At 42.1% G+C, this 15649-nt stretch overlaps 2 protein-coding genes across 2 annotated transcripts; one reads left to right on the top strand and one right to left on the bottom strand.

The window, feature by feature from the left end:
- The first annotated feature begins 11840 nt into the window (after positions 1–11840).
- Positions 11841–12961, top strand: LOC144706134 (ethylene-responsive transcription factor ERF115-like). Its single transcript, XM_078579031.1, has 2 exons — positions 11841–12220; positions 12447–12961. The coding sequence occupies exons 1-2, from the start codon at positions 12004–12006 to the stop codon at positions 12890–12892; spliced, it is 663 nt and encodes a 220-aa protein (XP_078435157.1). The 5' UTR covers positions 11841–12003; the 3' UTR covers positions 12893–12961.
- A 243-nt stretch (positions 12962–13204) lies between these two features.
- On the bottom strand, positions 13205–15005 carry COG0212 (NagB/RpiA/CoA transferase-like superfamily protein). Its single transcript, XM_078579030.1, has 6 exons — positions 14624–15005; positions 14464–14554; positions 14176–14402; positions 13828–13903; positions 13642–13767; positions 13205–13456 (listed from the first exon to the last, which is right to left on the bottom strand). The coding sequence occupies exons 1-6, from the start codon at positions 14954–14956 to the stop codon at positions 13305–13307; spliced, it is 1005 nt and encodes a 334-aa protein (XP_078435156.1). The 5' UTR covers positions 14957–15005; the 3' UTR covers positions 13205–13304.
- Between the last annotated feature and the right edge of the window lie 644 nt (positions 15006–15649).

Genomic DNA, 15649 nt, shown 5'->3' with positions numbered 1-15649 from the left:
CGTACCGCAGTCGGTTTAAAAGTCGCAGTTGGTTCACCGCGTGCATTAAATTCATGCGGAAATCAACCTGGGAATATTAAATAATTGTGGTAAGCTCACCGCTGTATTTTATTATTATTTTCATTTTAAAAAATGGCATTGACAGGGTGACGTGGCTTCTTTTCAACCGTTAAATAGAGCATCATTTTTTTTTCAATGATTGGGCCGATGAATGCGGACAACTACATGTTAGAACGTGATCTGAGAAGGCGGAAAACGAGAAAGAATGCATCATCCAATCAGAAAATTTGATTTTTTTTAATAATAATATGATCCAACGGCCTACATTAATCTATAGTAAAACAACGATATCTTGAGATCTAGACGTCCGATTGGGCTGAAATCTTGAGGGTATGTTTGTCTTCTCCCCCTCTACACTCAGACAGTTGGATCTTTAAATAGAGGTCTGAAAAAGGGCGAAATTCACTTTTTGAAGCTCTCTACAAGGATTTGGCCAGGAAGGACACATGAGTTGCTATGGAAGTCCATAGTTCTTGATTCTGCATTCAAATTTGTAAGTTTCTGATTTGTATTTTAATTTTCTTCTTGAGAGATTCTAAAACGCATTGGCATGGATGAAATGTACATGCCCTAGAACTTGTTTTGAATGAAATTAGCATTGCATTTTGAGTCTGATTAAAGATATGATTTTTAATCTTTAGTTTTAAATAGATGTGGAACAATTCTGCATTTTTAAATTTTTAATTCAGGGTTGGATTTCACATTTTCCCCAAATTCTTCACTTTCTCTCTCTAGGTTAATTCGTCTAGTTTATCTCTCTAGATTTTAAAATTGATTGCTTAGAAATTTAATTCAATATATAAAAACACTAAATATTAAATTTCATCCATAAATTCGTCCATCTTAAACTCCAGTTTGAAAATCCCTTTCTTGATTATTAAATTCCCTATTTTAATTTATAAAAATTTTCTTAAAATTTTATAATAATTGGGAAATTAATAATCCAAATTTATCTGATATTATAATTGAAATCATTCTATCTTGAGCTTTTGGACCGAAATATTTAAAATCAAAATTAAGTTTTTACTTAATTTTGATTAATTAAAAACATTATTAAGTATAATTAAGGTTTATTAATTGCAAAATTAATTCATTGTTGAATTAATTCATTAAAAATTGGATAAAAATTCTTGCTTGCTGCCTCCCTGTGGTTCAACCCCTTGCTTGCTCTATATTCTATGTTTAGTGATTAAGGGTATTTATAAATTTTATTGTATAAGTCTAACGGCAAATCAACGATATATTTACACACATTTCTTAGGCTTATCATATATACCAGATTCTGAAGACACAGCGAGGAACCAGCCCCAGCGTGCATCGCCAAATGTGCGGGTGCATTTCAACCAGGAATCAGAAGCAATCCTAGCAAAGAGGGAAATTAACCGGGGAGGACGTCACAGTTACTATCACAAGATTGAATATCTCATCAAGTGGAAGAAGAGACCAACTAAATCAGCAACTTGGGAGTGTGACTCGGACTTATGGCATTTCGAGAACCTACTGCGAGCATATGAAGCAGAGCAGCGGGTGTTGACGACGGCTTCGGCAAGTTCAGGCGGTGGGGGCATGTTAGGCCCCTAACTAGGCGGCATTCATTGCCTAGAGGCCTGCGTGCTTATTGGGAGGGCATGTTCGCGTGAGACTCACGACATTTAAGGACTGAGTCATATTTAGTGCTATATGCACTAAGGGTAGCAATGCCCAACCTGATCTTTCAGGCCATCGCCCATGTATGTGGTGATACACTATGAGCGGTGCTCGTGCCCATTCGCGCCTAAGGTAGAACAGATCAGGTGAAGTTCGCACGCACTGGGCGCATGAGCTGATAGACGTGAGTGCACATGCCATGCGTTGCGCGCCACGCGTGGGCGCCAACACTACACGTGAGATCCAAGCGTCGCGCAAGAGCAAGAAGTGTTGCGAGCAAGCACAGGATGCACAAGCCTGGCGGCATGCTGTAGATGCAGCGCACAGAATTGTGTAGGGTGCCGTGCAGCGCACGCACAGGCAGCACACGCATTGCATGTGCCGAGCACGGGGCTGGGAGACATCCCGCCAAGAAACTATGGCATGTGGCGCACTGAGAGCGATGATGCGACATGGGGGCACATTCCCGTGGGTAGTGTTGGGTGTGTAGTGCCCAGCTTGGGGCGCCAAATGCGGTGGCATCGCGCAGGCTGCACGCGAGGGGGTCAGCGAGGGTGCTGGTGGCATGTGTCATTGTCAAGGTAGGGGTGGCATGTGTGATCGCCACGCCCGGGGGTGCTGGACGCCCAGACCGGGGGCACCTGTGTAGCGGCAGATCAGACATGTGCGCGCTGAGTAGTGGCCTCGAGGCGGAAATGCGACACTACCCTGGCGATGCGCCTCGTCTCATTTTTTTGTATCGCCTCCCATCTTCCCCCATGTAATTGTCCCAACTACGATGTAACCTCTTATGGTATGAATGCAATGACCCTATTCCCCAATGGGGTTGTGTCCCCGCCATCTCCTCTAACTCCTTTATGCGATCTTAAGCAATTGCAAAGACTTCCGCTGCAAGAGATCAAGGCTACTCAATGTTTTTCTCCGAGCACTAAGGCTGGCAGACTTCAGATTTGAGCAAGAGACCTAGCTCGGGATTTGACCGTCTGATACCAGCAGATACACGACGTTCTTGACAGACCTCAGAGTCCTCCGGTGGGTATTGATCACAAGCATTCGTGAGTATTATTACCTCTTGTAGTGTCGTTATCGCCTATTCCACCACTCAGGATTTAGAGTTGTAGGTTTAACCACTTATTTTGGGTGTCAGATTAGACTCATTCTCGTAGACGGTTGTGGATGCCCAGGGACAGCGGCTGTCCTCCACTTCGTCAGCCTTTGAGCTGATCTATCAAGTCATTGGGAGCTTGTCTGCCACCGGATCCTTCTCCCTAGGTTAGTGGTTTTCCTACGTATATTTTCATTGATTTTATTTTGCTTGCATCATCCACTAACATTTCATTACTGGTTACTCGCCCTCTCTGTGTTGTAACCTGAGCTCAATCCCGGTACCCTTTGTGTTACATCATCCACTAGTAAAATAATATTTATAATTTTTTAATCCCACTGGAGATTTATTGTATAGAGAGAGGTCATCTACTCTGCAACCAGAATTTTACAGCATGACTTAATTAAGTTAGAAAAAAGGGAGAAGAGAGGTTAAGATATACTATTATTGGCATAGATATTATTAGGTAACACTAGGTAGAAATGTGGGAAATACTATTCTTCGTCAATATGTAGAAGATTAGAAAATAGTCTGAAAGAGAAAAGGTTATCAAAAGAATGGACAATTTCAGTTAATTTTAGATTTTTTTGTCACATAAATTTGTGAAAGAAATAATGACAATAAATCCGAAAATGAGATAGTGACGACATGTTTGATGAAAGATCTGAAAGAGGAAGAATCACTTATAAATGGATTTTTTGTTAAATAACTTTATACTTTATGAATTTAACATGATTACTTGCTGAATTTTGTTGCCATGTGGGGGTTCTCCTCAGCTTCAGACCAAATCCTAGTGGCATCCTCCTTCAGGTTTATCTGAAAATATCTGCCCTCTTACCCATTCCACACCCTTTCCCCACATGAAAGAAGTTGTCACTCCATTGGATCTAAAGGATAAAAGAACAAATGACAATGAGAGAAGGATTTTTCTCTATTTAAGGTTCAAGGGAGTTTCATTTTGGGAGCAAGATGCCCCTTTGAATGATAAAAGGTCAATTTTATGGGCCAGGAAATCAGTTAATTTCTCCATTCACTAATATAGGACCTTCCTAATACTTCTCTAGTAGTGTGCAGTTATAATTATGCCTTCTCATTGCCAAAAGTTGTTTATTTCAATGGAGAGAGCGACAGAGGTGGAAAGCAACGGTTTTCCCCTAGCTGTTTGATTTCTACAATTGGGGATCCAATCGATGGGATTTAATTTCAACTGTGAATCCCTATTGTCTTTGATGGTCCTTTGTCCTTGTCATCATGCCTTGTTTGTAGCTACATCCTAGTGTCATGTACAGATTGATTTTTTTTCACAGCCACATAGCGACATCATCATTGTTTGGTTTCCTGAAAGAAAAAAAAGCTGTAACAATGGATGAAATTGAAATACAAGAAGAGTAATGGCCAACAAATTAAAACAAGCCATTTTAAAAAAATTCGCCTTGAGGTGGGCTTCTGGCAAGGTTTGCTTGAACCCAACTTATTCTTTTTCTCTGCTTTTGTTTCGAACACAGCCTTTTTTCTATTTGCCCACATTAAACCAGTCGTGATCAATCTTTTTTCTATTTGCCCAAGGCTTAGCCTAACTTCAACTGAAATTTCAGAAGTTTAATCAGTAAAATACAGGAAATGTAACAAATATAAATTTCACATCAAAAGGAATTTTGAATTCAAATATTAAGCCTCTCCCGCCTGCACACATAAGACCCATGCAATATTAGTAGTCTACCTTTGGGATTTTTAGCGTCATTAATCTTTTGATTATTTATCATCTCTGAGGATTCTACCTATAGTGGCTACTGCTTCCTCTGCTGCTTCAAAACCCTTTTATTTTTTACAAATTATCTTCTGTGTAAATATCTTGATGACTAACATTATCTCCAAATAAATTCAATACAATTTTATCCTGCCAATAAAGGCCAAAAATTATAATGCAATTAAAATGTTGTGGTTATATTTATCATCTCTTTAAGCATAAATCATGTAAATTCAAGAAAATTATAAAATTTTGTGTAGTACACAAATATAGTAATGAAACTCAATTATTAATCAAACATGATGACATGCATCATAATCAACTTGTTGACATGATATTACATTTTGAATTCTAAAATTCATGCCTGAATTTTGATATGTCGCCTGTCAATAAACCTTATAGACTATGCTTTCATGTTCAACAATGTTCATTGTACCACCTCCACCACACCTCTAAGTGCACCCACAAATACACACTGATAACATGAAAATAAGAGTCAATAAAGTGCTAATTTCATCATATTTTTAGGATTTTAATGTTTGAAAACATTAATTTTTAATACATTATCATAATTTTAGGTTAAAATAAGAATTTCCTTAAATTTCAAGTTAAATAATACATTTAATCAATATTTAAGTCAATTTATACATTTTAAACATTTTCAAAATTAATTTTAAAAGAAATTAAAATTTTAATTGACCTATTTCAATAAATGAAAAGAAAATAAACAAATAAAACAAAATTTAGAAAGTAATAAATATTTTTTGGCATTCATACACATTTTTTAGGATTTATTTTAAGTGTTTAAGCTGGCCCTTATTGGGCCAGTTTAAGCGCTAAAGTGTGTTTAGTGTGCAGAGAAAGACACCCAAGAGAGCGCCGGTCAATCAGAACGCGCTCTCCGGCTTTAGTGTGTGACGCGCACGCATGCACAGTAGTGTGTGTCAAACATCATATTCGACATGAAGCGCGCCGCATGTGTCACGAAGCGGACCAATGAATGTGCAGATCGGTGCTTTCAGTGCACAACATGCACATGTGCAGCGCCGTGCGTGTCGCGCACCACACGCACACGCGTGACAACCAACCGCATGCAGCTTAACTCACTGCGTGCGACGCATCGAGTTAAAAGCATGCATAGCACTGGGCGGGTCTTCCACCGTGCAAAGCGCACGTACGTGGTGCAATGCGCACAGAGGAAGACCCGTACACAGCACCACGTTAGCCAATAGAGACGCGTTGTACGCTCTGCGTATAACGCGCACAAGAAAAAATATATAACGGAATCGGAAGAGCTGTTCTTCCGATTCCATGGCAATAAAAGGGGGAAATTTAAGTGATTTTAGATCTCTGTTATTAAATAACAGAGAATTTTTAAAATCATTTAAATTCAAAAGTATAGAATTTTAGTTGCAATTTACAAGTATTAGCATTTAAATAAGTTGTTAAAACATCATTTCATTTAGGTGTCAAATTCTATACCCTAACTAGAGAGAAAATTGAATATCACCACCGCCTCGCTAGGGTACGACCCCTTACTTAAACACTAAGGGATACAATAAATATTATTGCTTAAGTTCGGAAACCCCTAATAACAACATATAAACACATACATTTCGAGCTTATCACACACCCCAGTGTGAATCAACTTGCCCTATCTTCTACCTTTTCGTGCACTACATTCTACCGTGACCTCTGTTCTTTCTGCTCTAATATTCAGCCTATCCCTTGATCTAGGAGATTATCAATATTGAAATAAATTTAAGGTAGAAACACTTTCCATAATCCCTGTAGTCACACATGCATTCACTCCAGATACACATGTCGTTGTTGTTTTTAAGAACTCATAGTCAATCATTCACTTGAGGGCATTTTTTCATTCGAGAATTATCATTGCTTCCTTTTCAAATTTTCTCCCACCACTTCCTATCATCTTGTATCCACTACAGAGGGACGTGGATGCTCTTATAGTATCAAATGATAAGCACTGACCATCGTTACATTATTCGTATTCATTCATGATGTCCTCCATGTCCCGAAGTTTTGTTGTCAACCTCCAATCTATCAATATGTTCCCTCAAAACTATAGATGTTAAGATACATTTTTCCCTCTCATTATGGCTTCTAGGATGGAATATAGGATGACATAAAGGTCTGGGCGGTGAGATGCAATCGTACCCACCCTTACGTCAATATTATTTCTTTTTATCTGCCTTAGACTTTTCCCTTGTCATTTTTGTAGCTTAAATGGCTTGGGTATTTCTAAATATGGGATTTTTACCTTTAACATCTAAATCAAAAGTTTTCATAAAAGTCGTACAATTAATTACTTCTGATTATACTTATGTCATCTCTTGCCTCATAAAAAGTATCCGACCTGAAGGTTCATCTACACTTTTACACCTGTGAGAGAGTAATCCGCAACATCTGCCTTTCATAACATCAAATCAGATCAATAAAATTAGGTGGTTTTTTACTGGTTAATTACTGGTTAATCGCGTGAGGATTGAGCTTATGCAACGATATTTGTAACCTCATAGCCGTAGGGCGAGCAAGGTGTCGATCCACAGAGAGCAGTTAAAACAGCAGTACTTTCTTTTCAAATCAATATGTGTGTTCAGATCTATATATTCAGTCGCAAAAAAGTCAATTAAATTTTTTCAGTAAAATCTACAGAGTGTTCTTTTTTAAAGTTTCAGTTCAACAAAATCTTCAGTAAAGATTTTCTTTACTGAAGATTTTACTTTTACCCTTGGAGGCAAATCCACGAACACCCTATGGGTGCCCTGCAGATGTCTCTGCTCGCGGCCTGAGCTGATTGTAGAGGCACAAGCAGGGCGTCCGTGTGCTGCCCTGGCTGCCTGGGCTGCCAGTAGCTTGAGCTACTAGCGGCCTTGGCTGCCTGCAGCTCGCGCTGCTGGCGGCCTTGGTTGCCGGCAGCGTGGGCTGCAGGCAGCGTGCGCTGATGGCGGCCTTTGTTGCCGGCGGCGTGGGCTGCTGGAAGCCTTGGCTGCCCGCAGCTTGCGCTGCTGGCAGCCTTAGTTGCCGGCGGCGTGGGCTGCTGGCAGCGTGCGCTGCTAGTGGCCTTGGTTGCCGGCGGCGTGGGCTGCTGGCAGCGTGTGCTACTGGTGGCCTTGGCTGCCCGCAGCTTGCGCTGCTGGTGGCCTTAGTTGCCAGCGGCGTGGGCTGCTGGCAGCGTGCGCTGCTGGCGGCCTTGGTTGCCGGCGGCGTGGGCTGCTGGCAGCCTTGGCTGCCCACAGCTTGCGCTGATGGCGGCCTTAGTTGCCGTCGGCGTGGGCTGTTGGCAGCGTGCGCTGCTGGCGGCCTTGGTTGCCGACGACGTGAGCTGCTGGCAGCGTGCACTGCTGGCGGCCTGGGCTGTTGGCGGCTTTGGCTGCCCACGCCCTAGGCGGGTGGTGGCTTGGGATGCTGGCAACCTAGGCTGTAGCCTTGGTTGCTGGCTGCCTCAGCTGCTGGCGGCCTGGAAGCTGCTAAAGGAGGCGATTTCACACTGGATTGTGAAGAACAACAGTGGGTTTTTTAGGAGGAAGAAAGGAAGATCAATTTGAACAAACGATGGACTCAAAATCAAACTAGAACGAAGCACAATCTTGTCCGGAATGACTGGAAGCACTGCTGAGTACCTTCCAGTCCCAAATTTGATTGTCTTAGAAAGGAGAAGAAGACTAGAACTGAAACTGGAACCCTCACACCTCCTTGTGTCACTCCCTTCCGGCAAGGCGATGATCGTCGTGCTCCAGCTATTCCTCAGCTTGCTTCTCTCCCAGCTCCAATCCTCATCAGCTCTTGGAGGGTGCAGAACTCTCTCCTCCAAGCCCTAGCCTGTTCAGGTTGAATTTCTGGACAACCTAGAATGAGCCCTTGTGAGGCTATTTATAGGTTTCTCTTAATATGGCTTCTTTGAGATTTTAGGGCTTTTTCTTCTTCCTGATTTTCGCCAGCTCCTCTTGATCAATTTCATCTTTCTTTGGATGCTTAATCCATATCTGAACTCATTAATCAAATACATGAGATCTAATCCACTTGATTCAAAGAATCAAGTGGGGTTAGTAAGTTGGAAAAATAATGCATATGAATGATAACAAATATAGATTAAATGAATGCAATGGATACTTAATGCTCAAGAAACTCATTAATAATTGATGACATATTGAGAGTCATCAGTGGCCTAATGCATCATATTTCTTTGAACCATTATTTTTCTATGAGAGTGTGGAAATATACTTCAAGAGTGATCTAGATTCTTGGAGAAAGAGCACCACTTTGGGGAACTTACAACAAGGTTCGTGTCGATGTCCTGATTGCTTGATTTAAATTTTCTCACGCATTGAGTGTATACCGTACCATACAAGATTTCAATCGCATCAAACAACACTAAAAAATTCATCCTATAACAAAAGTTTTAGCATTTTCAATCTACTATTTGTTAGTGCCCAATTCTCCCCTCCCCCCGGCAAAGCGCCGCCACCGCAAATTACACCTAAAGGCTCTCTTTAATGTTTAATTTTATTTTTTACCCTAAAAAGACCCCAAAATTTCCTAAAATTTAATTTTAATTATTATAAATTAAATTAAATAAAATAATATATATTGTTAAGGTTCACGGATAATACTACTAATTTCGTCAGCTTGAATGGTTATTATTAGCATCTTTGAACTCTTTTTGGGAAGCAAAGGAAAAAAAATGCCTAAATTCTAAACTTTATAAACTAAAGTGAAAAAACTATTCTTCCATACCCCCTAGAATGCCAATATTAGCACTGATGGTATGAAACTATAACTCACTATTCAAACAACTATTCAGAGTCCCTAGAGCTCCTTGTAAAGCTTGCTGGAAAATTAGTTAACAGATTTGACTAATCTCCCTTTGTTGTTCAAAAAGAAGAGTTTCATTTTTTTAATTTTCTAATCGTCCCAAATTCTCATAAGTCAACTTAATTAAATTTTGTTTTTCTCGTTCTATGTTGGAGTATCCATTGACTCGATAGTCATTGGCTTCCGTTTCCACTTTACGTAAGCATGCCCGGGCTTTTTCAAGACTAGACTCTTTTTGGAGGACTCTTCTGACTAGACAAGAAATCTTTAATAGTAAAAAAAGTTTTTTTTTTATTCTATTGATTTTTTTATTCTATTGATATTGATATTATTTTTAATAATTATTAATTATAATGAGGTTTAGTTTTTTACTTTTATTGATTCAATCAATATCGCTGTCACTATTCAATCCAAAAATTAGTAGTGTATACATAGGTTGTCGATTCAGCACAGCATTAAATAGATAAAAAGGAGGTGACTTTTTATCTAAATGGTTCAATATATTTGAGTTTGAGAGTTAGTTTGAGTTTCCCACTCTTTTTTTCTTCCTCTCTCTTGAGTGTTTCGTCCGATGGAGAAATTGAATTTTCATTAGTAGAGTTCATGGAAAGAAGAGGAAACACGATGCTCTAAAGAGATTGTGGACATATCTAGAAATTAGACATATGAATGGTTTGAAAGAGGCCCATTTATGCTCCAACATAGTCGTTATGACATCATGATCGCATCAGAAATGGTTAGAAAATAAAGGGGAAAAAGAGAAGAAGGGGAAGGGCCTTGAATAATTTGGCCTTGATGAATTTTGTTCAAGACCTTCCCTTATATATACCAAGTGGGTCTTTTCATAAAAACCCTCAAACTTGACCTCTAAGCCCACATATCAACCTAGTTAATGACTCCATAGGCCCAATAAACTTTATTAGTCTTCTAAATTAATTAACTGTAGCATAATATAGATTAATTAATGTCAGGTCGATTTAACCCAATCAGCATGTTGAGTTTACAGCCCGTGGGGCGCCAAGTTACACCTCTATACTCTAGAAGATACAAAGGAGTGTATATTGACTCATTAAATAGAACATGTCTGTCATCAGTTACCATGTATGTATAGTTTCTTGTCCACTTGATGCTCCTAGGATGACTTAGGATATAGTCAGTAGTCGAACCCTAATCGGTCATCCAAGTTAGTAATTATGCTTTTGGAAATCATTAGAAAACTCTTCTCTAATATTTCGTTAACTTGACCAAAGACTTCATTAAGTCATATTCCTTAAATTTTATCTTCTTATATTAAGGGATGATGATCCCATCATGATCATGACCACTCAATCATCTTTGTAAAGTTATTGATGCACCTGAGCTAAGACTGTTTAAAATTTCATGATTAGGAACTAATTGGCCATAGTCAAAAGTAAAATAATATGTCCACAAAATATTTAAGGTGTCTCAAATCTCCAGACCACTTGCACAACCTTGAGGTGAATCAACTTGATTGACAGCTTGTTATAATAACCATTCTAAAATTCGTACATTCCAAATTGTCTATCCTTTAAAGAGCACCTATTATCTATCCTATAATATCTCCATGCTAATGGCTATGAGACTGGTCGTATTTCATATATGAGTGAGACTAAATAGTGCTATTCTATCCCAAATACTTTCATGTCCTTCTAGAGCATCTTTCAAATATGAATATTTTGGAACAATTGCTTAAAGACTTGTAATTTGAGTACTGTGATCTCATCATAATTAACTAAGTCTTAATCATGTGTTATGGACTTCATTGGAAGCATCGCATGTGCAATAAATATTTCATATTCATGAACTGTGAGATGCAGAACCTGTGATTAGCTTTCTGGCTACATATATTTCTATCACAAAATACATGGATTGAGAGTATGCTTCTCAATCCACATACAAGATTTAAGATTAAAATGGTCATAAATGATCATTTAGCTGATTTCTTGAAGGCCCAACATCTAAGCCAAACATAAAGAATATGACTATTCTAACAATGGAAAAGATCCATTCTCACAAAATGGAGCTGATGAAGCAATATTCTTTGGAAAACCCAACATACATGAATGGTCAAAACTCCCCACACTTTCTTACCAATAAAAGCTTGAATCCTCCACATAAAGAAAGAAGACCCTTACTTTTATAAAAATGTGAAAGCCAACGCCGCCAATTTAATAAACCCCCCCATGTCAAAGGAACGAGGAAGAAACAAAATAATAGATCTTACCAAATACCATAGATCTTCCCCCATCCCCATGGCAGAGAAAAACGTTTACTCTGACCAACGGCGACCACCCAAATGGGCTAAAACGTTGTCCTAGTCCAAATTCAGCTCCCGGCCCACCACCTCCGACCCACAACTATGTCGGCAAGAATAGATATCCAAATCGTAGTTGTTCTCTCTCTCTCTCTCTCTCTCTCTCTCTCTCTCTCTCTCTCTCTGAAGTGGGAACAGGAGATGAGTCGAAGTTGATCGTCTTGGCTTCTACGAAAGTATCTACGGTGCGCTGTAGATAAGCGATTTTCAGTCGGCGGAAGAAATCAAAACCGTCCAGAGTTGGCGATCAACTTGCTAGGAATTGAAGAGAAGATGTCTGGACCGTCGGATTTCGACGAGCTCCGACGACTCTGGGCCAGCCCAGCACCCCCGCCGGAGCTCCTCCCCAGCGAAGAACACACCCAACGGGCAGAAACCTCGGAGATGGCCTCTTTCGTCTCAGCCTTGAGCTACGTCGTCGCAGGGAATAAGAACACAATCCCCGACGAAGCAAGAAACAACACAGCTTCCTCCTCTTCAACTATGACAGGTAATTATAATCGTCGTTCTTGTTCTAAGAGCGCAGAGCTTATTCTAATCCTCGTTCTTGTTCTAAGACCGCAGAGCTAATTCTAATCCTCGTTCTTGTTCTAAGAGCGCAGAGCTTATTCTAATCATCGTTCTTGTTCTAAGACCGCAGAGCTAATTCTAATCCTCGTTCTTGTTCTAAGAGCGCAGAGCTAATTCTAATCCTCGTTCTTGTTCTGAGAGCGCAGAGATGGCGACGAGAGGAGATATTGAACAGAGGAGGTACAGAGGAGTGCGGAGAAGGCCGTGGGGGAAGTGGGCGGCGGAGATAAGAGACCCGCACAAGGCGGCGCGCGTGTGGCTCGGCACGTTCGAGACGGCGGAGGCCGCCGCCCGAGCTTACGACGCGGCGGCGCTCCGTTTTCGCGGTAACAGAGCCAAGCTCAACTTCCCCGAGAACGTCCGTCAGATTTCCGCCGACCCCGTTCCGTTCCCCCCCGTCGACTTGCGAGACTACGTCGATTATTCTACGGTCGCGATGGCCCCTATCAGCCTTCTCGATCATGTTCGGAGCCCATCATCCGCTCCCGCTTCGGCCACGTCGCCGTCTCAGGATCTCTTCTCCGAGCACCAGCAGCTACGGCGGTCGCAGCTCTTGCAGCGTCGCCGATTCGGCTACCCTTCTCCGCCTTAATCTATTATGTACTTCTTTGTTCTTCTTAAGTGATACCCATTTTGATAATTGATCTGTAGAAGAGATAAACTTTGAGCTTTAGGGTTGAGAATAGGAAGCTTCTCGGAAACTGGGAAGATAGTTTGTAAATATTATCGTATTGACGTATTATTCTCCAGGCGGGTCCGGTTCGATAGTTTGTGTAAATTTTTGCTGTATTATTCTGCAGGCGGGTCCGATTCGATATTTTTGAATGGGACGATAGTCTGTGTAAAATATTATCGTATTATTCTGCATGCGGGTCCGGTTCGATACTCTTGATTGGGACGATAGTTTGCGTAAAATATTATTGTATTATTCTACAGGCGGGTCCGGTTCGATATTCTTGAGAGCGATAGTCGAGATAAGAATAAAATCTGGTGGAAACAGAGAGTCAACGACGTCTACGCTGGGCCGTGGGGGGGAGCTTCTCAGAAGCCCCAGTGGGAAGAGCCCGGCCGGTTTCTCTCTCTATCCTCCTCTTCAACTCCCTCAGAACTCGGATCTGAGCTAGTTTCTCAGGCGATAATTTCTCCCAGTATATCCCTGAAACGACAGTACGGGTGAATAATCTGTCGATTTTTCCACTATCACCCCAAAAAATCAAACTCTTAACTTAGGTAAAGTTGCCATAGTATGATTTAACCTCTGGTTTTTGAAATCACTCCTTATATACCTGGTATTGGCCATAATTTAGAAGAACATTCTGTAGAATTCGGTGTGGTACTCACCTTGCGGCTTCGGAATCACCGTATTCGTGAATATGACCTGCGTCGGAGTGCAGATAATGTCCACCGGCAGGTCGTGGACTTGCAGCTGCTCCGCCGGAATATCGTCCACTAGCTGCTTATCGTGCACTGCACCAACCAAAGACCGATAAAACCAACCGTCGGAACTAAGAATGGGGGGTAGTGTACCAGTCGTCACAGTCAACGTGTTGTCGTCAGCCGCTCCCATCCACCTCAGCATCCCATACTCTAGCTCAGCAAAACCCTAGTGACAAAAAAGTCAACGACCAAGTCAACAATTAGATAAGAGCTATGCATAATGACCTGACTAGGCGCCGTCAACATTGCAGAGTGTCTACGTTGAACTTCGAACCCAAAATTCACTAGTATTTTAATTGTATTCCCCTTAGGTCGTGGGTGTGGACAAATGGGATCCATGTTTAATTGGGATATTTATGCGCGGCCCACTCTTACAAATTCTTGCAAACACTAAATAACCCTAGGGTGGGCTTTGCAGATAAAAAGTTAACGGCTTACCTCGCCCTTACCCAGCCTGGCGCCCGTCTTCGGATCAACTGCAACAGACCCAAGAACAATCAAATCGACATTGACATTCTCGTTTAAGCCGATGGGCTTCCCGTACTTGGCCACGCCGACGGACGTGCAGGCCTCGTTGATCGCGCCAGGCGGCAGCGAGCCCAACCGCAGCTCAGAGAAGAATCCAGTCCGCAGCCGTGGCTGCGGGGTCAACAGCGTCTTCCCGGCTGAACCCATAAGTCAACGGTCAAAGTCAACAACTGGTCAACGGGGGGAGAAGAGCCGGACCTGCGAGCGTGAGGAGCCGCACCGTCTTCTGCGGCGTGTCGGGGTTGACTTTGACGCAGCGCGCGGCCATGAACGAATCAAGCGCCGCCAGCTGTCAAGGGTTAGGGAGAAGTCAACGGCCCATTAAGGGGTCGGCCCATTGAGAGGGGGGAGGGAGGACCTTGTCGGCGGCGGCGGCGGCGCCGACGAAATTGGGGATTCGGTGGTGGACAGGGCGAGGATTCTGGGAGATTCCTTGAGATTCCATGAGATCCCAGATTCTCTTCCGGATAAGCCATTTCCAGGCTTTGGGATCGTCGTCGCCGCTCTCCGCCGCCGCCGCCGCCGCCATGGACTGACGGGCCGCCGCGTCGAGGTGGGCCCGGGCGGCTTCAAAGGCGGCGGAGTCAAAGTCGCCGCCGGCAGAGGCGCGAGAGAGCAGCCGGCGAGGAGAGAGAGAGACGCGGCGGCGCGGCAGCCACGCGGCGGCGGAGCAGGATAAGAGCGACTCCATTGGAAACAACGAAGAGGAAGAGAGACCCCCCCCCAGTTCGGATAACCCTCCTTATCGTGCACCGAAGGGAATGAACGGATGCCGATGAAGCTCGTTTAGGGCTGACGTGGCCAAAGTTGGGGTTTTTATAGCTTGGGGTTTTTTTTTTCTTTGATGGGTTTTGTTTTGTTTGCTCCGTCGGATGTGGGTTCGAGCGCAGTCGGGTATGGCTTCTGGGTTTTGTTGTTTTTTCTTACTTTTTTGTTTGTGTTCTTGATGGTGGATGATGAAGATCTTGTGCTATCGCAGCGTCGTTATTGATGCCATGAGTGAAGCATTCCACACGAGATTTCTGACTGGGTTTCCTTCCGTCTATTGATCTTAATCGCCTTATGTTCTTCCGGTCTTCTGCTGTTGTGGTTTTGTGATTTTTCACGGGTGCCTATTCTGGATTTTTTTTTGTTTTCTGACCTCGTTCCCCCTTGATTCATTGCATTTGTGGCGATATCCACAATGTTTAGACAGTATTTTGAGTGGTTTAGAGAAGGAATCTGATATATCGTCAGGTCGAATTGGGATGAATTTGAACTTATATAAATAAAACGTTTTGGGTCAAAGGTACTCTTGCATTTGATGGGCCAATTATTTAGACACTACTAGAAAAAGTATTTGTTACTAAGAACTCAGTATGGTTGACTGAAATTTAAAATTTTC

The sequence above is a fragment of the Wolffia australiana genome, chromosome 7, assembly GCF_029677425.1.
Source record: "Wolffia australiana isolate 7733 chromosome 7, ASM2967742v1".
In the NCBI taxonomy this organism is placed as follows: Eukaryota; Viridiplantae; Streptophyta; class Magnoliopsida; order Alismatales; family Araceae; genus Wolffia; species Wolffia australiana.
This window is presented reverse-complemented; position numbering and strand designations above follow the sequence as displayed.

What these genes read in the sequence shown, in the direction of transcription:
- LOC144706134 (XM_078579031.1), top strand. Translation starts at nt 12,004, where the DNA reads ATGTCTGGACCGTCGGATTTCGACGAGCTCCGACGACTCTGGGCCAGC. An exon ending in CTCCTCTTCAACTATGACAG is followed by an intron (nt 12,221 to 12,446) that starts GTAATTATAATC and finishes CTGAGAGCGCAG; the next exon opens with AGATGGCGACGAGAGGAGAT.
- COG0212 (XM_078579030.1), bottom strand. Translation starts at nt 14,956, where the DNA reads ATGGAGTCGCTCTTATCCTGCTCCGCCGCCGCGTGGCTGCCGCGCCGC. An exon ending in CCGCCGCCGCCGCCGACAAG is followed by an intron (nt 14,555 to 14,623) that starts GTCCTCCCTCCC and finishes AACCCTTGACAG; the next exon opens with CTGGCGGCGCTTGATTCGTT. An exon ending in GCGGCTCCTCACGCTCGCAG is followed by an intron (nt 14,403 to 14,463) that starts GTCCGGCTCTTC and finishes TTATGGGTTCAG; the next exon opens with CCGGGAAGACGCTGTTGACC.